Below are 20,485 nucleotides of genomic sequence, written 5' to 3'. Positions count from 1 at the left end.
TGGGAGGATTTTTCCTCCAGCTATGAGCCCTGCACTCACAGCTGTCAATCAAGGAAGTGTGTCCATGACATAGGTGATGATGCACGGACACAGCAGGACTAGTATGTGTCCAAGCAGGCAGGGAAGGCAGTTGTTTGACTGGCTTTTACAGTATGAAATACTGAACATTTTCTAATGAAAGCAATTGCAAAACCTATTGGTTATACATGCTTTACAACATATTAAAAGTTTTTGTATCTGACAGTGCCCATTTAACCCCTTAACGACCACGGACGTAAATGGACGTCCTGGTTTGGCGGTACTTCGCGCACCAGGACATACATTTACGTCCTGTGTATGACCGCGAGCATTGAAACGGTGCTCGTGTCATTCACGGCAGGTTCCGGCTGCTATCAGCAGCCGGGGACCCGCCGATAATGGCCAACATCCGCAACCGCGCAGATGTCCACCATTAACCCCTCAGATGCCGTGATCAACACAGATCACGGCATCTGCGGCAGTGCGGTACTTTAAATGGATGATCGGATTGCCCGCAGTGCTGCCGCAGCGATCCGGTTATCCAACATGGCGGCCGGAGGTCCGCTCGCCTGGCTCCAGCCGTCTCCCGGGGTCTTCTGCTCTGGTCTGAGATTGAGTAGATCAGAGCAGAAGATCACCGATAATACTGATCAGTGCTATGTCCTATGCATCGCACTGAACAGTATTAGCAATCAAATGATTGCTATAGATAGTCCCCTATGGGAACATAAAAAGTGTAAAAAAAAAAAAAAAGTTGAAAAACTTAAAAATAAAAGTTAAACAAAAGTGAAAAATCCCCTCCTCCAATATAAATAAAAATTGTCAGTTTTTCCCATTTTACCTCCAAAAAGCGTACATTTCTTTTAATTTTTTTTATAAAACATATTTGAAATCACCTCGTGCGTAAATGTCTGATTAAAATATAATGTTAATGATCCGTACGGTGAATGGGTAAACGTAAAAAATAAAAAGTTAAAAAATGCTGCTTTTTTGTCACATTTTATAAAAAAAAAAAATTCAGAAAAAATTATTTAAGTTTTATATATGCAAATGTGGTATCGATAAAAAGTACAGATGGCGGCGCAAAAAAATGAGCCCTCATACCGCCCTATATACGGAAAAATGAAAAAGTTATAGGTGGTCAAAATAGGGTGATTTTAGATTACTGATTTTGTACAAAAAGTTTTCGATTTTTTTTTAAGTGGTACAAAAATTTAAAAGTATCTAGCCATGGGTATCATTTTAATTGTATTGAGCCACAGAATAAAGAACACGTAATTTTTTACCGTAAAGTGTACAGTGTGAAAACCAAACCCTCCAAAATGTGCAAAATTGTGGTTTTCATTTAAATTTCCTCCTTTTTTTGGGGTTTGCCGTACATTTTATGGTAAAATGAGAGATTTCATTACAAAGTACAATTGGTCATGCAAAAAACAAGCTCTTATATGGGTCTGTAGATGGAAATATAAAAGAGTTCTATATTTCAGAAGGCGAGGAGGAAAAAACGAAAACACAAAAATAAAATTGGCCTGGTCCTTAAAGCGGTACTCCGGTGGTCAACGTGTTTTTCCGTTTTTAATTTACCCTATTTGTTTTGTTACATTTCTATTCTTGTTGTTTAGGCAACTCTATTTCCGTTCTTTGTGGTCTTTTTATCCCCCATCTTTGCTTCTATTTCCTGTTTCTTGCTGTGCTGAAAACTACAATTCCCAGCATGCCACATGCCTTGCTGGTTTGGGGCGGCTCCTTTAATTTTTTTCTTTTTTTTTTCTTTTTGTTCCGCCCTTTACCCACCCTACTATTTTCCTGGGTCAGCCCCCTTATACACAGCACACTAATATAATCAACCTTGGTTGGGATACACTGTCATACACACATAAAAGGGACTACAACTCCCAGCATGTGTCATTCAGGAGTCTTCAGTCTGTGGTATAACACCAGTATGCTGCCTCTGTAGTCTCCTGGGGGTTGTAGTTCACCACACCTCTGTAGGGCATACACCAGTGTTTCCCAACCAGGGTGCCTCCAGGTGTGGCAAAACTACAACTCCCAGCATGCCCTGACAGCCTTTGGCCATGCTAGGAGTTGTAGTTTTGCAAAAGCTGGAGGCACACTGGTTGGGAAACACTGGTGTAACATGATGTGTATGCTGAATAGGCTAGAACAGTGTTTCCCAACTAGTGTGCCTCCAGCTGTTGCAAATCTACTCCCAGCATGCAAATCTACTCCCAGCATGCCCAAAGTCTGTCAGGACATGCTGGGAGTTGTTGTTTTGCAACAGCTGGAGGCACACTGGTTTGTAAACACTAGCATACACACACAACAGGGACTACAACTTCCAGCATGCGTCATTCAGGAGTCCCTCCCCCCTGCAGTCCATACATCCCCAGCCCATGCACCTTCTCATCCTCCCCTTCAGATAACACACTTATCTGTGTTCCTTCTCCTATGCAGACCTGCGTCCTTAGAATACAGAGCAGAGGGAGGGGAGGAGCTGTGTACTCAGCTGGATGAGATGAGGGGGCGTGGCTTATTTCTTGCATGCAGACAGAGGAAGAAAAAAAAATCTGTGACATCTTGTCCACAACAGACTCAGAACTGTGGACAACAGTAAAAGTAAACCCTTTGAACTACAGAACTTCCTGCCCAACAAACAGGTAAGAAAAACACATACATGCTGCCAAAACATATAACACATGTATATTGCAAAAAAAAAAAAACTTACAAAGAAGATGCCATATAGTCAAAAAAATTAACCACCGGAGTACCCCTTTAAGGTTAAAATGGGTTTGTTCCTTTAAGGGGTTAAAGTGACAGTGGTCAATGGCGTATGTGCAAAAAAAATTGCTTATTTTGGTCACTCTTTATACCAGGGGTCTCAAACTCCTGGCCCGGAACGAACGTTTGTGGCCCGCGCCAGGTATGTAGTGAAGAAAACGGTGTCTTGAGCAGAGCAGAGACTGCACCCCCCACCCCCCCCCATCAACCAATCACAGTGACTCAGCCCTTTCCTCAGCTATTTGGGACACAGAACACTTCAAGACACAGTTTTCTTCACTACTCCAGAGAGGAGAAGTGCAGTGCAGTACAGGTAAAGTTGTCTGTGTGTGTGTGTGTGTGTGTGTGTCTGTGTGCGTGCATGTGTGGTTGTCTGTCTGTCTATGTGTGGGTGTGTGTCTGTCTGTGTGTGTGCATGTGTTGGTGTCTGTATGTGTGTGTGTCTGTCTGTCTGTGGGGGGGGGGGGAGGAGGGTAATCGACAATGCTACCTAATGTGGGGACCTTGCTGCCTACCTAATGTGGGGAACCTGCTGTCTACCTAATGTGGGGAACCCCCAGAAGTAGCACCCCCATCATCCGTCAGCTCATGCTATTACTACACGGAGTAGGGGGAATGGGGGGGGGGGGGGGTTGCTGGTGGGTGATGCGGGTGCTACTGCTGGTGGAGGGTGTTGCTGGTGGATGATGAGGGGCGTTTGAGTAGGGCATTATATATAATGGGCCTCACCCAGCTGCTACCTCCAGTGGCCCCCGGATAATTTGAGTTTGAGACCCCTGCTTTATACCATTAATCAAAAAGTCCGATCACAACTAAAATGGTACCAATTAAAACTTCAGATCACGGTGCAATATATGAACACTCATATTTCATATAATATGAACCCTCATTCCGCCCCGTACACGGAAAAATAGAAAAGTAATTTTCGTGCATGTAGTTATGATTTTTTCCCAAAAGTACGACAAAATTAAAAGGTATATAAATAGGGTATCATTTTAATCATATGGACCTACAAAATAAAGATAAGGTGTCATTTTCCCCCTAAAAATGTACTGCGTAGAAACAGAACCCCCCAAAATTTACAAAATAGCGTGTTGCACAATGATTTTTTCCCCCGTTTTGCCATAGATTTTTGGCTAAAATGACTGAAGTCATTACAAAGTAGAATTGGTGGCACAAAAAATAAGTCATCATATGGATTGATAAGTACAAAACTGAAAGGGGGTATGATTTTTAAAACATAGGAGGAAAAAAATAAAGGGAAAAACTGAAAAATGCTTGGTTCTTAAGGGGTTAAAGTGAATCTGTCAACAGTATTGAGCAAAAGAAAAAAAAAGCTTGAGTGGAGTAAAACATACCTAGGGTTCTGGAAAAAAAAATATTTTAGTGACCTTAACACCACTATTGCAAGTGTCCAGGAGGTGAACCTTTTATGCTGACTCAAAGTTCTGTGCTCTGGGAATTTCCCAAGCACCTCTCCTCAGCCCCAAGTGATTGTGCCCAAGACACTAAAAGACATTTAGAGCAACCTGCTTGACTGGCATCCTTCCTAATATTATAAACATCATATCTGCATTCAGGACAAAACCTAGGGTACATTTCAGGGTCTGTAGTGCAGCTGCATTACAACCATTTGAAGGAGGCCTAAGGTTTCATGCACATGACTTACGGATCCAGGTGGTACACTTGTGTAACACATCGCCCATAGAATTTGCTCCTATTTTAGAAAAAGGCGCATAAATGGGTTGTTTTTTATTACAGACTTTGGATGCTCTTATTGCTTAGCTACTAAAAAGGTCTTTGGGATACAGTCATGGTAATGAAATATGTTATTACAAATATAAAACAACTAGAGCAACTAATAAACTTGAGAGCTTTATTCACCTCCTATAAACTAATAAGCTTTTGTTGATACTGACTGTGCTATTTTTGGCTATTATATCAACAAATATGAACAGCTGGAAGTGAAAATTACAAACTCCATTGCTGTATGCATCATCATCAGCAGTAGGCCAGCACAACAAGCCAACAATGCTCATCTGGACACTGACTATGTTAATGGAGCATAGGTGCATATAAGCTGGAACTCATGTGTGGGTCCTTACGGTGCATCTGTACTGCCATCAACTTTATATGGCTTTTCCTTTATTGTTCTGTACAAACGTATGTACAAAATTATCCTTCCTAAATATCAACATCTACGGCATACAAGGCAGTGCAGATACATACTAGGGAGCCTCAGTGCATGTAGCTAAAACATTGCATTGAGCATTAAATAAAATGCCATGTGAGGTTGCATTCACACCATGTTAGTGCCATCTGTGGCATGTATATATTGGCAAAATGGGAAGCCACGCCTACACTTTTTTCCCTTGGACTTAAAGGGGTACTCCGGCGCTAAGACATCTTATCCCCTATCCAAAGGACCCCAGTGATCTTTCACGCAGCACCCCACTATCATCAGCCCCCGGAGCATGTTCGCTCCAGGTCAGATGACTGGCGATCACGGAGTATTGTGATGTTGATAAGGATGGTCCGAGTGGGGGCTTTCAAATGTGATTGACTGTGCTGCTATATATTTTGCTAAGTGTCGACATAAAAAATATACACCACACAGGGGATGTTGGTATACAGTCTTTCTTAGCAGGAAACTCAGCTGTTCCCCAAAGAGTTCTCGTTTATTACAGGAAGTACAGTTGGTTTTTACATTGTAAAAAGGAGGTTTAGTGAGGGTTAGTTATGACATCACAATTAGCATGTTACATTTTGATTGGTTGTTCGATTATTGTGTCCGTATATATTAGAATTTCTAGTGTCCATTAATTTCTTGGCAGAAGTTCTCTGTTCATTAGATATTTAGTCTTTCTACTCCCACATGGGCTCATCTCAAGGCCTCAATCCGGAGTTACGAGCAGATAGCATTCTGATGTATATGGGTTAAAGGGTAGAGAACAAACCTTTTTCCAGCAGCAATGGCGTATTAGTAGATTGATCAGTCATTAGAAACTATGCATTCTGTGCAGTCAGCAGAAAGAATGAACAGGTTAATTCTTTCTCCGGACACAGAATTTGGAGTTTCCGCCATGTGCACAGCGCAGCAGAATCCCGTTGAATTCAACGAGGTTCTGCTGCTCCCGAATCTATGCACAGAATTCTGATGTGGAATTCCACACTGAAATTCCGAGGTGTAAACATAGCCTTAGGAGGTACTCCTCTCAGCCAATCCCTGACTGATGCAGGACACCAGAGTGGGCAGTCACTGCTGAGATGAGTACTTCTCAGAAGGTGGGGGTCAGTGGGTTCAACGGGGAGAGGCAGGCCCTGTCCTGTGGATAGAGGATATGTTTTATTAGATGGGTAACTCCTTTAAGGCATGTTCCCAATTGACCAATCTGCTACAGATATTTATGTGGCTTAAACTCCATTCCACACACATCAAAATGGGGTTGTTTGTCCAACATAAGCATTACATGAATTTTCCTCAAAACTGTGCTGCACTAACAATAATTAGGCCACCAAAAAGGTATTCCGGGAATTATTAACTTTTAACTATCCTGGTCGTTATACGTAGTTATGTCAGTTGTCTATTTACTTGTTATATTGCTCTGCAGTAGATCGTCCTCTTTTTATTCTTCATATGGTCCTCCAGGTTCAGCATTCTGTTGCGGTATGGATTACCGCATTCCACAGACTGCCAAGATCACGTGACGCCAGCACATACAGATTGAGCTCACATGTTATCAGGGGGCAGGCTTGTCAGATAGGACAAGAAGAAGCCAAGCCCTCTGTGATCAGCAGTCATTGCAGGAAAGGCTTGAGACGACCGTAATCCATACCACAACGCAATTTTGAACCTGGGGGACCCTATAAAGAACAAAAAGTGGACAATCCGCAGCATAGCCATACAGGCATGTGGAAATCTTATCGCCCGGCGCCTGGGACAAGTAGTTTTGGGTGTCGGGCAGGTGAATTTGTCATAGATTTAGCCCTGTATCGGGCAAGCAGGGACAGACCGACTTCCCCCGTATTTTTCTTTAATGCCGGAGTGAGGTGCAGGAGCCGATGCAAGTCTGCACCTCACACCGGCGCTCAGAGTGTATGGAGGGGGCAGCGGCCCCCAGCTGATTTCAGTAGCCGGGGGCCGCTGCTCAGAGAACCCACCCCGTGCCCCAGTCTGTCCTCCTCACACACAGAAATCCTTCCCATGCAGTGCAGTCTGTCCTCCCTGCTCTGTGTTTTCCCCGTGCAAACTTGCAGCCTCCCCGTGGTAGATGAGGTCCTGTGGAGACAGAGCAGGGGGAGGGGAAGAGCTGTGTGCGGGGGCTGGAGCTGTGTACCGAGCTGTGTACCGAGCTGTGTTCGTCCTCGCTCTCCCCCTGCTTCCTGTGTAATGTAGAGCGGGGGAGGTGAAGCTCAGGTGAGGAGGCCGAGCATGCAGGCGGCGGGAAGGGTGGTTGTATATGTATGTAATGTATAATTAGGGGGGGTGTATCAGGGTGTATGTATGATGTCTGTGTAGATATGATGTGTGTGTATGATGTCTGTGTAGATATGATGTGTGTGTATGAGGTCTGTGTATATATGATGTGTGTATGAGGCCTGTGTATATATGATGTGTGTATGAGGCCTGTGTATATATGATGTGTGTATGAGGCCTGTGTATATATGATGTGTGTATGAGGTCTGTGTATATATGATGTGTGTATGAGGTCTGTGTATATATGATGTGTGTATGAGGTCTGTATGTGTGTATGTAATGTATCATGGGGGGCAGCGGCGCGTGGATGTATGCATATGTATGGTGTATATGTATGGTTTGAGTGTGTGTGTGTAATGTATGATGGGGGGCAGCGGCGGGTGTATGTATGATGTGTCAGTATGTATGATGTATGTATGTAATGTATGATATAGGGGGCAGTGGCCGGTGTATGTATATGCATGATATGTGTATGCATGTATGTTTTGTACAGGGGCGGACAGACAAGTGCTGCTGCCAGTTGTGCTATTTTTTTAAATGTATTTTTAGTGTCTTCTGGCCACCCGCACTAAATTGCACCCCCAGAATCCCACCCCCCTTCATACTCGTCCGCCGAACAAGAGCCCCACGGATGCACGCAAACATGCCCGAACCAAAACTACAACTTCCAGCATGTTGCACCATAACCTAAACTGTAGAACTATAAAGTGCAACATGCTGGGAGTTGTAGTTTTGGTTCGGGTCAGCTGCAGAGCCATAGGCTGCATCAGGGCATGCTGGGTGTTGTAGTTACTAACTGTAATTCCCAGTATTCCTTGACACAGCCTATGGCTCTGCAGCTGACCAAAACTTCAACTCCCAGCATGTTCCACAATAACCTTAACTGTCCTACTATACAGTGCAACATGCTGCAACACCCACACAACCATAGGCTGTATCAGGGCATGCTGGGAGTTGTAGTTATCTAGTAACTGAATGCAACTTCCAGCATTTTCTGACACATAAATTAGAGTAAATAAAATGCAGCATATAAACTGGAGAAGCAGAACCCCCCCACCCCCCAGTAACACAGCGGCGTTCAGTGTTTTCCAATCAAAAAGACTCCATATATAAGTCCCTATGAAGACTGAAAAATAGTGATTAAAATGTTTTAAGAAGTGCGAATATGTGAATAAGCCCCTTTCCTAATAAAAGTTCTGATATTAAATGGTTCCGATAAATACTACAGATCACGGCACATAAGATTACGCTCATACATCCCTGTATATGGAAACATTGGAGTTATAGGGGTCAGATGGGGGGGGGGGGGGCTTGCCTCGGGTGTAAAAGGAGCTAGCTACAGCTCTCCCACCGCTAATAGCCTGGCATGCTGCGATCCCTGTGGCCGCTATTAAACCATTAGATCACCGCTGTCTAAGTTTACAGCAGTGTCTAAAGGATCTTATATCCATGAAATTATTTCATCTACCAGGACAAGTGGATTTTCTTGAGGGACAAGTAGATTGTGTTCCGCTTTAGTCCCTTGGACAAGTAGTTTTTTTTTTAAATTTCCACACCCCTGCCATACAACAGGTAAATGGATACTTGACATAACTTTAAAAATCCTGGAATACTCTAACGCCTGTATCTGCTATGCAAAAGAACCCTAATGTTTACACTTTTAAAGAATTTCTCACATGTCAAGTTTGGAATTGTGAGGGTATGGGTACTAGAACCCCTACAGATTGCTAAAATAAAGGGGGCAAAATGATCAGCAGACTGCTGAGCTCCTTCTTTCCACACATCACTCCTTGAAAAGACAGGTGTGCTGGGTACGGATTTAGAGGAAATCTCATTGTTACCCTTTAAATCAGTGTTTCCCAAACGTGGTCCTCAAGCACCCCCAACAGGTCATGTTTTCTGGTGATATAACAGGTGATATAATTCTGGTCAGTGAATCCGACATCACCACAATTATATCACCTGTGAAAGACTAAGGAAATCCAGAAAACATGACCTGTCGGGGGGGGGGGGGGGGTCTTGAGGACCGCGTTTGGGAAACACTGCTTTAAATCATAAAAAATGTTTCGTAATCACACAATACACCATGAAGTCCTGAAACCCAGGTTACAAGTTGTTAAAAAGTTGCAGACGGATTGACAGGAAGGTGTTTGTTTTTTAATACCAGGATTCGTGCTGGCTGAATATAACAAACTGGATATCAATGCAAACAATATGCTATTTCACTGTGGAAATGTTACTGAATCTCAAACCTGTTCTTAACCACTACATGGTTGCCTTACAATTATGACCTATGGCACCAGTCACTGGCAAACCAATAACCTATTTAATAAAAGGTTGGCACACTAGTAACTTGAAAATCGTGCCACAAGTGTAGTGTTACCCAACCAGGGTGCCTCCAGCTGATGCAAAACTACAACTCCCAGCATGCCCAGACAGCTTTTAGCTGTCCAGGCATGCTGGCAGTTGTAGTTTTGCAACGGCTGGAGTCACCCTGGTTGGGTAACACTACACTAGGCACTGGCACAGAACACTGACAGGTGTATGAAGCTCTTGGTGCCAAAATATGGATGGTATTTTTCATTTTACAGATTAATAGCGCCATAGCTTAATTGCAGTTGCTTCAACCTTATTACTTTATAAAGGACATTACTCTGGACTGCAGTATGCACGCTGCTATAACATTGTGGGCATTAGTATGTCTGTACTGACCTATTGCTCTCCATGGGTGTTCTCACTAGCATATTATATACCCCTATGAATAATTTCTCCATGCAAACAGTCATTGTCACTGGACTACTACACATTTTCACTGATACACTCTCATTGTCTGGCAACATTAATGCATACTAAGCTTTGTTGGAATTAGATTTTATAACCAAGCCCCAACCCTCCATTGTAGACAAAATCCAGCTTTGGCGACCTTCCAAATTATGACCATTGTGCTCACAAAGAGCATGTACATTCACTGCCCATGAAAACTTGGACTCCACTGGCTTGATCTTCTGTGCCCATACAGGGTTATGTTTGAAGCATGCGGCTTATTAGTAAGCTGAAGTTGAATATTTATTCAGTGGAAAGACAACAATGATCTGCAGCTGAATGACGGTGGAACCGCTGTCTGCCAATTAGTTCACCCGCTAGGGACGAGCAATTCATCACAACATGCACTACAGTGGGGAACACTGCGGTCTACAGCATGCAAGCAGGTCTTCAGCATAAGGCAAAGAACAGCATGCCTGCCGTTCAAATCCATACTACACAAAGTATATAATAAAGCTGGTAACACCTGGGAATTATGGGTTTGTATTCAGTCAATTTTTCTTACATTGAAAAAAAAGGATGTCAATACACCGAATCAGCTTTATTCTTATTTCCTTTTATATTCAAACAATTATGCTTTAGATATATACATTATATATTATTATATAATAAAAAAAAAAAGATTTTTTTACTGGTGAAAATGGAACAATACAGTGAACCATGCAGACACAGAACAATTATTTTTATTTTTTAAACAACCAATTGCATTGTACAAGTTAAATGCAGTATTTTTACTGGTCTGCTAAAAGATGCATCTAATATATATATTTTTTTTTAACACTGTTCCATTTTTCATTAATCCATTTTTTTTTTAAAAGCTATAAATTGACACTATAAAAATAAGAATGGGATTACATATAAATATAATAATATGTATAATTTAACATATTTAGTGACAATGGGTTATAGTTATCAAAACCTGTCTAGAGGATAAGTTGCTGAGTTGCCCATAGCAACCAATCAGATCGCTTCTTTCATTTTTCAGAGGCCTTTTCACAAATGAAAGAAGCGATCTGATTGGTTGCTATGGGCAACTCAGCAACTATTCCTCTGGACAGGTTTTCATAAATCTCCCCCAATGAGTCCCTAGTCATCCAAATAATCAGAGGGCTTAGCTATGGCCAACCTTTCTATAGTAATATTGCTCTTGCATGGGTACAGGAAAGACTGACCTCATCTTAAGGAAAAAGCGGGTCTGGGGTACAACCTTCCAGACGTGATGAGATTATGTGTGATACGGATAATAAACGAAAATACTGATGCAATACAAATCAAATACAGATACATACCGTATATACTCGAGTATAAGCCGAGTTTTTCAGCACGATTTTTGTTGTAGTTTTGAAACCTCCGGAGGTCCGCAGGTTGAAGACCACTGCGGCCTTCAACATGCGGACCTCCAGAGGTTTCAAAACTACAACTCCCAGCAAGCCCGGGCAGCCATCGGCTGTCCGGGCTTGCTGGGAGTTGTAGTTTTGAAACCTCCGGAGGTCCGCAGGTTGAAGACCACTGCGGCCTTCAACATCATCCAGCCCCCTCTCACCCCCTTTAGTTCTGAGTACTCACCTCCACTCGGCGCTGGTCCGGTCCTGCAGGGCTGTCCGGTGAGGAGGTGGTCCGGTGGGATAGTGGTTCCGGGCTGCTATCTTCACCGGGGAGGCCTCTTCTAAGCGCTTCGGGCCCGGCCTCAGAATAGTCACGTTGCCTTGACAACGACGCAGATGCGTCGTTGTCTAGGCAACGGCTCTATTCCGGGCCGGAAGCGCGGAGAAGAGGCGCCCCCGGTGAAGATAGCAGCCCGGACCACCTCCTCACCGGACCACCTCCTTACCGGACAGCCCTGCAGGACCGGACCAGCGCCGAGCGGAGGTGAGTACTCAGAACTAAAGGGGGTGAGAGGGGGCTGGATGATGTTGAAGGCCGCAGTGGTCTTCAACCTGCGGACCTCCGGAGGTTTCAAAACTACAACTCCCAGCAAGCCCGGACAGCCGATGGCTGCCCGGGCTTGCTGGGAGTTGTAGTTTTGAAACCTCTGGAGGTCCGCATGTTGAAGGCCGCAGTGGTCTTCAACCTGCGGACCTCCGGAGGTTTCAAAACTACAACTCCCAGCAAGCCCGGACAGCCGATGGCTGCCCGGGCTTGCTGGGAGTTGTAGTTTTGAAACCTCTGGAGGTCCGCAGGTTGAAGACCACTGAGGGCGAATGATGAGAAGAGGATGATGAAGGGGGGTGTGGGATGATGAAGGGGGGTGTGTGGGATGATTACAAGGGGATGATGAAGGGGGGATGTGTGGGATGATAAGGGGATGTGTGGGATGATGACAAGGGGATGATGAAGGGGGGATGTGTGGGATGATAAGGGGATGTGTGGGATGATGACAAGGGGATGATGAAGGGGGGATGTGTGGGATGATGACAAGGGGATGATGAAGGGGGGATGTGTGGGATAAGGGGATGTGTGGGATGATGACAAGGGGATGATGAAGGGGGGATGTGTGGGATGATGACAAGGGGATGATGAAGGGGGGATGTGTGGGATGATAAGGGGATGTGTGGGATGATGACAAGGGGATGATGAAGGGGGGATGTGTGGGATGATAAGGGGATGTGTGGGATGATGACAAGGGGATGATGAAGGGGGGATGTGTGGGATGATGAGGATGTTAATGACGGGTCTGGATGATGACAGGGGGGGATGAGGTATTTCCCACCCTAGGCTTATACTCGAGTCAATAACTTTTCCTGGGATTTTGGGTTGAAATTAGGGGTCTCGGCTTATACTCGGGTCGGCTTATACTCGAGTATATACGGTATGTACTATTTGTGTCCCAAGATGTCAATAGGCATATTTCATCTGAATGAAAGTAGCACATTCTGCCTTTTGAAAGTACGGTATGTGCATACTTTTAAGGTCATGCGAATAGCCGCATACTTTTACCAAATATGATCTTTAGTAACAGTCATTTTTGTGTTTACATATATTATTATAATTGCTACAACTGTATAGGTATGGGTTATACTGACATAAATGTATTGCTTATGGGTCATACCTGGAAGTGATGTCATGGCGGAGGGGTTATGTGTAATTTAAACCTGTATGTCTGGTACAGATGCTATGCCTGAGGAAGACTCTGGAGCTGAAATGCCATGTAATAATAAAGACTACTGTGCTGTGAACAATCTTTTAATAAGCTGGTATATACAGTGGTCGCTGCGCCCTAGAAGACTTTTCCTTGGCCTGGTGTCTTTTAAATCCACTTGCGTGTGGGAGGCCTTAGGGTAAGCCCACACGCAGCAAACATTTCCACTACAGATATTGCTGAAAATCTACACGTTACAAGAAAATTGGCAGTTCCACAACAGATTAAACATGTTGCAGACTTTCTTTGCAAGAGGTGTCGTCCTCATGTGGATATTAGGTTTGCACAACCACATCCACGTGCCTTGAACTGTAAACCGCAGATTAAACTGACAAAAATCCGCCAGAATTGTGGGATTATATCTTCAATAGGAATGATCAAGAAATCCAATATATCTATATACAAACACTTCCGATCCGAATTTCTACCTGTGGCGGCCTGTGCGACAGAAATCTGCAGCTAAGTACAATACAACGCAAGCGAATGGGGTTTAACAAAAAGTGGCCTAGCAAAGTGCCTGCTAGCTATCGCAGAGATGAGCTCAGACAGCTGCCTAGCAACAGGCAGAGGCGACTGCTCCGGTTCTGTACGCTCTTGTGTAAATCCAGTGTGGTCACCGCAGGGACAGAATAATGATGAGCAGGTAGCACACAATTGGTCTCATTTTTATAAAGACTTACAACAAAAAATGCCTCGAAAGCAGCAACATGCATGTTCCAGGTTTTTTTAATTTCCTTTAGAGACGCCTATGGGAAAAAATACCATAAAAGAGCAGGCTGTGTTTTAGTTAAATATATTATATATTCACACCTACAAAATGTCACCAAAGCACTGTATATGTGGTCAACAATTTCCTAAAAATGTTCAAGTAATATCTGGCAGATGCGTGTATATATATATATATATATATATATATATATATATATATATATATGACACACACACACCTGTTATGATAAAATAATAAAATGTACATAAAACATACTAAGGAAGGGAATTTTACACTGCAGTCTTATGTCAGAGCAGGATGGAGTATGATTTGACAGGCAACAGCTTCCTCGGAAATTTGTCATATCGGTCTGAATTTCAAATTGAAATTTACCCTAGTTACGAACTTCGTACATTTCTGCTACAAAATGTATGCCAATTTCTGCTTTTAATTGTAGAAAATCTATGGGACCACAGGAGGTCATGCCCAATTCTGATAGGCCCCACTCACTTTTAAATACAGCAGCATGACAGATAAATGCCACATGTAAAAACATCCTTATAAAGTACATGCAAAATATTTTATTCCAGCCAAAGAGACGCCTCATAAAAAATCGTCAACGTTCATCATTCACAAATCTTTGCACTACTGCTTGTGACTTTGTCACAGATCTGGTACCCAAATGTGCCACTATGTTCATAGCTGTGCCCCAGTCTCTTTACTGGTTAGATTTCCTGTAAACATCTTCCACCTCTCCCCATAATCTGTTTGTATCTTCTTCATTTATGAACAAGTAAATGCATCAAGTGTTAATCATATTGAACCAGCAAACAGGAGATAAGAGCTGGGACTTGTCTATCAGAGCGGCCGCCATAGCCTTACTACAATGTTTTACTGCCATTGATTGCCTCCAAAACAAACACAACTGCAAGTGACAATGCTCTGGAGGACTATAGTAGGCAAGCTCAGTAATCCTTCTGTGACATGAATTAGCAGGATCCTTATCATCCAGCCACTGCTCACTGGGAACATGTGTTCACAAGATCAGATCACAGCTCATCCACATGGTAGATCATTCAGAGAAAGAATGGCAAAGGCAGATCTAGTGAAGCCGACAGGGTTTCAAGGTCTGAGGAACAGCAGCAGCAGACCATCAGTGATTGGTGTCCCTTTAAAGCGGTACTCCGGTGGGAAAACATTATTATTTTTTTTAATCAACTGGTGCAAAAAAATTTATCAGATTTGTATATTACTTCTATAAAAAAAAAATCTTAATCCTTCCAGTACTTATCGGCTGCTGAATACTACAGAGGAAATTATTTTTGGATTCTTTTTTAGTCTGACCACAGTGCTCTCTGCTGACACCTCTGTCCATTTGAGGAACTGTCCAGAGCAGCATATGTTTGCTAAGGGGATTTTTTCCTACTCTGGACAGTTCCTGACATGGACAGAGGTGTCAGCAGATAGCACTGTGGTCAGACAGAAAAGTACCGTATATACTCGAGTATAAGCCGAGTTTTTCAACACGATTTTTCGTGCTGAAAACACCCCCCTCGGCTTATACTCGAGTGAACTCTCCACCCGCAGTAGTCTTCAACCTGCGGACCTCCAGAGGTTTCAAAACTACAACTCCCAGCAAGCCCGGGCAGCCATCAGCTGTCCGGGCTTGCTGGGAGTTGTAGTTTTGAAACCTCCGGAGGTCCGCAGGTTGAAGACCACTGCGGCCTTCGACATCATCCAGCCCCCTCTCACCCCCCTTTAGTTCTGTACAGTACTCACCTCCGCTCGGCGCTGGTCCGGTGCTGCAGGATTGTCCGGAGAGGAGGTGGTCCGGTGGGATAGTGGTTCCGGGCTGCTATCTTCACCGGGGGCGCCTCTTCTCCGCGCTTTGTCCCCGGCCTCAGAATAGTCACGTTGCCTTGACAACGACGCAGAGGTGCGTTCATTGCCAACGTACTTCTGCGTCATTGTCAAGGCAACGCCTCTATTCCGGGCCGGAAGCGCGGAGAAGAGGCGCCCCCGGTGAAGATAGCAGCCCGGAACCACTATCCCACCGGACCACCTCCTCTCCGGACAGTCCTGCAGCACCGGACCAGCGCCGAGCGGAGGTGAGTACTCAGAACTAAAGGGGGGTGAGAGGGGGCTGGATGATGTTGAAGGCCGCAGTGGTCTTCAACCTGCGGACCTCCGGAGGTTTCAAAACTACAACTCCCAGCAAGCCCGGACAGCCGATGGCTGCCCGGGCTTGCTGGGAGTTGTAGTTTTGAAACCTCTGGAGGTCCGCAGGTTGAAGACCACTGAGGGCGGATGATGAGAAGAGGATGATGAAGGGGGGGGGGGGTGTGGGATGATGACAAGATGATGAAGGGGGGGGTGGGATGATGAAGGGGGGTGTGTGGGATGATTACAAGGGGATGATGAAGGGGGGGATGTGTGGGATAATGACAAGGGGATGATGAAGGGGGGATGTGTGGGATGATGACAAGGGGATGATGACAGGTGATGATGATGAGGGTCTGGATGATGACAGGCGGTGATGATGATGAGGATGTTAATGACGGGTCTGGATGATGACAGGGGGGGGATGATGTATTTCCCACCCTAGGCTTATACGCGAGTCAATAACTTTACCTGGGATTTTGGGTTGAAATTAGGGGTCTCGGCTTATACTCGGGTCGGCTTATACTCGAGTATATACGGTAATTTAGAAAGAAAAGAACTTCCTGTGGAGCATACAGCAGCTGATAAGTACTGAAGATTTTTAATAGAAGTAATTCACAAATCTGTTTAACTTTCTGGCACCAGTTGATTTAAAAGGGGTTATCCACTATAAGGTGATTTTAGTACGTACCTGACAGACAGTAATGGACATGCTTAGGAAGGATCTGCGCTTGTCTTGGGGCTAAATGGCTATGCTGTGAGATTATCATAACACTGTGGCTAGCTTTTTGTGAACTGGTATTTCCTGTTTGACTTTTCTTTTTTTGACTACAAATCCCATAATTCAATTTTCCTCCCTCCCACACATCAGCCACCCCACCCATTGAAACATAAATGAGCTGCATCCATTCAAAAGACCTGTGGTTTTCAATCAGGGTGCCTACAGCTATTGCATTAGTTGCAGATTAATCTCTCTCCCACCAAGCGATCGCTTCACCCATTGAAGCAGACAGGCTCCCTGTCATCAGCTGACTAGTGATGTCAGGTCTCGGCCGCATTGCAAGCTGGGAAAAATCGGAGACAACAGTCATTTTGTATGCTGTTAAAAATAAATATTGGGGTGAAAATCACAGAAGAATTGTGAGAAAACCGTCACACACAGGTACAGACTCTATATTATGAACTACACTAACTTTACAGCCCCTGTAGCATAGTCAAAAAAAAATAATACTGGAATACCACTTTATAAAAACAAAAATAATTAAAAAAACGTTTTGCACTGATCTGCATCCTAAGGCTCCCTTTACATATGTCCGTCATCAGTTTTCCTTTTCCCTCCAGAGCATTTTTTGTAGGAAAATGAAGCCAGAACTGATCCCATTCATTTGAAAGGGACCATTCACAATCATCCGGCGTCTCAGTTTAGACGCCGGATGATTGGACTTGCCGGACCGGCACAGATAAGCGAACGCATCTTGCTGCGTTCCCCCGCCCGGCGATCACAAACAATGGATGCCAGATGATGCACAACTGATGCACTTCTGACATCAGTTGTGGCAATTTGCACCCAGTTTTGCGGGAGCCGGATATATGTAAATCTAGCCCATCCATAAGCCTTGATACATTCATATTTGTCTTGTCACATAGCACTAACATACACCACAGCCCAGTACAAACATTGCCATTTCCCATATCAGTTCCTGCAGCCCATTCACAGTTCTATTGATATTGATTTTTTTTTTTGTTGCACAAATATTATTGTTACAGCCAGGAAGTGGAAATATTGTAACAACCCCCTTGCTACAATGTGTCAGTTGTTTGCCACAACAATGCAGTGCACCAGCAATCTGTCCTACAAGCATCGAGTACCAAAAAGAGTCAATGGGGGACATGTATCAAAGATTTTACCCATTTTGTGTTTACATTTTTGCGCAAGCTGTTTTTTTGCGTACATTCTGGTGGAGCATTTCCTCCAGATGTGCAGGTTTCGGTGTACCTTGGAGTGACATATTTAGTATGCATGAATTTATTAACTGCGTACATTTCATTTACCTACAGAAATCGTGCGCAGTGACCATATTTTTAACGCAAATAGAAGCCATCTTGGACTGCACGTAATAGGATGCTCTAAATCATCGGTTCCATTTTTGTTCCAGTGGAGGTATGAGGAGATTACTATTAGAGATGAGCGAACTTACAGTAAATTCGATTCGTCACGAACTTCTCGGCTCAGCAGTTGATGACTTTTCCTGCATAAATTAGTTCAGCTTTCCGGTGCTCCGGTGGGCTGGAAAAGGTGGACACAGTCCTAGGAGACTCTTTCCTCGGAATGTATCCACCTTTTCCAGCCCACTGGAGCACCGGAAAGCTGAACTCATTTATGCAGGAAAAGTCATCAACTGCCGAACAGAGAAGTTCGTGACGAATCAAATTTACTGTAAGTTCGCTCATCTCTAATTACTATATTTGCCCGCAATTTATGAAACTTATTGCACTTGATTGATAAATTTAGCGCTTCGGCGCATAATTTAGAATGCTGCAAAAGGGGTAAACTGCTTCTACCATACGCAAATAATGACACATGTCCCCCTAAGTCCACAGGAGACAGCAATTCTGTCCTAGGACCATTACAACAGAAAAGACGGGGACATCTTTTATTTATTAGAACCACTGTACAGACCCTGATAGCAGAGGCCATCTAGTTAGGAAGAGGAGCAGAGTTATATGGATCACTAGCTTACACCACTCCACATACATAAATGCCTCTACTTCAGGGTGTCACCAGCTGTTGCAAAACTACAACTCCCAGCATGCCCGGACAGCCAAAGGCTGTCCGGGCATGCTGAAAGTTGTAGTTTTGCAACAGCTGGAGGCACTTTGTTTACTGTTCTATTCCTACAAAAGCCGACTACACAGTGCTTGTGTCGGGAAGGGGCGTGGCTCCCTACACTATTGACTTAGTGGGCACTTTCCTCTATGCCAGTGCCAGTCAGCTGTTACGTCTGGCCATGTAGTCCTTTGTGGAGTGGTACTGCGGTACTGCTCCCTTGTTGTGAGGAGACCGAGCTGCCTGCGCCTTTTCCTCACACGGCTGAGGAGCTGCCATAGAAATGCCTTCCCTATTACTCAGACATCTTCAGTGTTACCTGTCAGCCACACCTCTGTCAGTCACGACCGCTCCAGCCCCTCACAAGCCATTCAAAGCAGTAATATGCCCAGCAACAAGGCAACCAGAGTCCCGCCGTGCCCTGTCCTTACCTTCACACTGATAGCCGCCCAGCCCCCAGATGAAATCCGTGCAGTGGTGGCAGAAGGTGGGCTTGGTGAGGGTGACTTTCTTGAAGCTGTGCCCGGGAGAAGCGGCTGAGGCTTGCCTGGGTGGCTGGTGCTTGCTGCCAGGTGACGAGGGGTTCTGCTTCTTCTGAGGAGGGGGGGTCCTGGTCTTGCCCCCACCGAGCTTAGGGCTAGAAGACGGGCTGCTGCTGTTGCTTCCTCCTCCACGGTGGCCCAGATTCCCAAACCTGGATCTAGCTCCGTCCGCAGCCATCTCTGCCTCTTACAGACAGAGAGGAGGGCCCAAGACGCGCGAGGCAGACGAGGAAGCGTGCGAGGCGGGGGGGAATCTTGGCAGTGTCTGGCAGCAGCGGGGCAAAGGGTTAATCCACAGGGGGCATCTGGGGGAGTGCGGGGCTAGGGCGCAACATGTCCTCTCCTCAGCTGGAAGCGCGGCTTGTGTGAACGAGACAGCTCCACGGTGTATGCGAGTGCGCTCGGGGCTGACCTCCCTGGCTGGGCTGCGACTCCAGGCCCCGCCCCCTCTGTGTTACACACCGAGAACTTCTCTCACCCGAGTCATTCCTACACCGGAGAAGGCTTTGGCTTTCCTGCCTCAAAGAAACGTCCATAACAATAGTGCAATCCAATGACTTCTGTCACTGGGAAAGCTGGGTAGCAGCCAATAGGAGCCCCACAGGAGCTGGCATTTACTTTTCCCGCAGTCCTGAAAGGCAGAGCTGCCTACTAGGGCATGGTGCCAGATCAGAGATCGATTGAGAAATACTCAGGTCTGCCATTGAGAACGCCTGGAGACAACCTGTACTAGAGCTGTCAGTGTGGGCAAGAAACAGCTAGAACATAAAGGAGTACTCCAGAAGACAGTGTATACTAGAGCTGTCAATGTGGTCAAGAAATAGCTAGAACATAAAGGAGTACTCCAGGAGACAACCTGTACTAGAGCTGTCAGTGTGGGCAAGACACAGCTAGAACATAAAGGAGTACTCCAGAAGACAGTCTGTACTAGAGCTGTCAGTGTGGGCAAGAAACAGCTAGAACATAAAGGAGTACTCCAGAAGACAGTCTGTACTAGAGCTGTCAGTGTGGG

At 44.9% G+C, this 20,485-nt stretch overlaps 1 protein-coding gene across 2 annotated transcripts in view; it reads right to left on the bottom strand.

Moving 5' to 3' along the window:
- Positions 1 to 20,238, bottom strand: part of DGKQ (diacylglycerol kinase theta) — a 200,338-nt gene extending 180,100 nt beyond the window's left edge. The window contains exon 1 of one of the 2 annotated variants that reach the window (XM_056518257.1): positions 19,363 to 20,238. In XM_056518257.1, the coding sequence (XP_056374232.1) occupies positions 19,363 to 19,651 (289 nt within the window). In that variant the 5' untranslated portion in view covers positions 19,652 to 20,238. The remainder of the gene's footprint in view (positions 1 to 19,362) is intronic. The other variant, XM_056518256.1, reaches the window with a different exon arrangement.
- Between the last annotated feature and the right edge of the window lie 247 nt (positions 20,239 to 20,485).

Source organism: Hyla sarda, chromosome 1 (assembly GCF_029499605.1).
Source record: "Hyla sarda isolate aHylSar1 chromosome 1, aHylSar1.hap1, whole genome shotgun sequence".
Taxonomy (NCBI): domain Eukaryota; kingdom Metazoa; phylum Chordata; class Amphibia; order Anura; family Hylidae; genus Hyla; species Hyla sarda.
The sequence above is the reverse complement of the archived record's forward strand: the minus strand, read 5'-3'. Positions and strand labels throughout refer to the sequence as shown.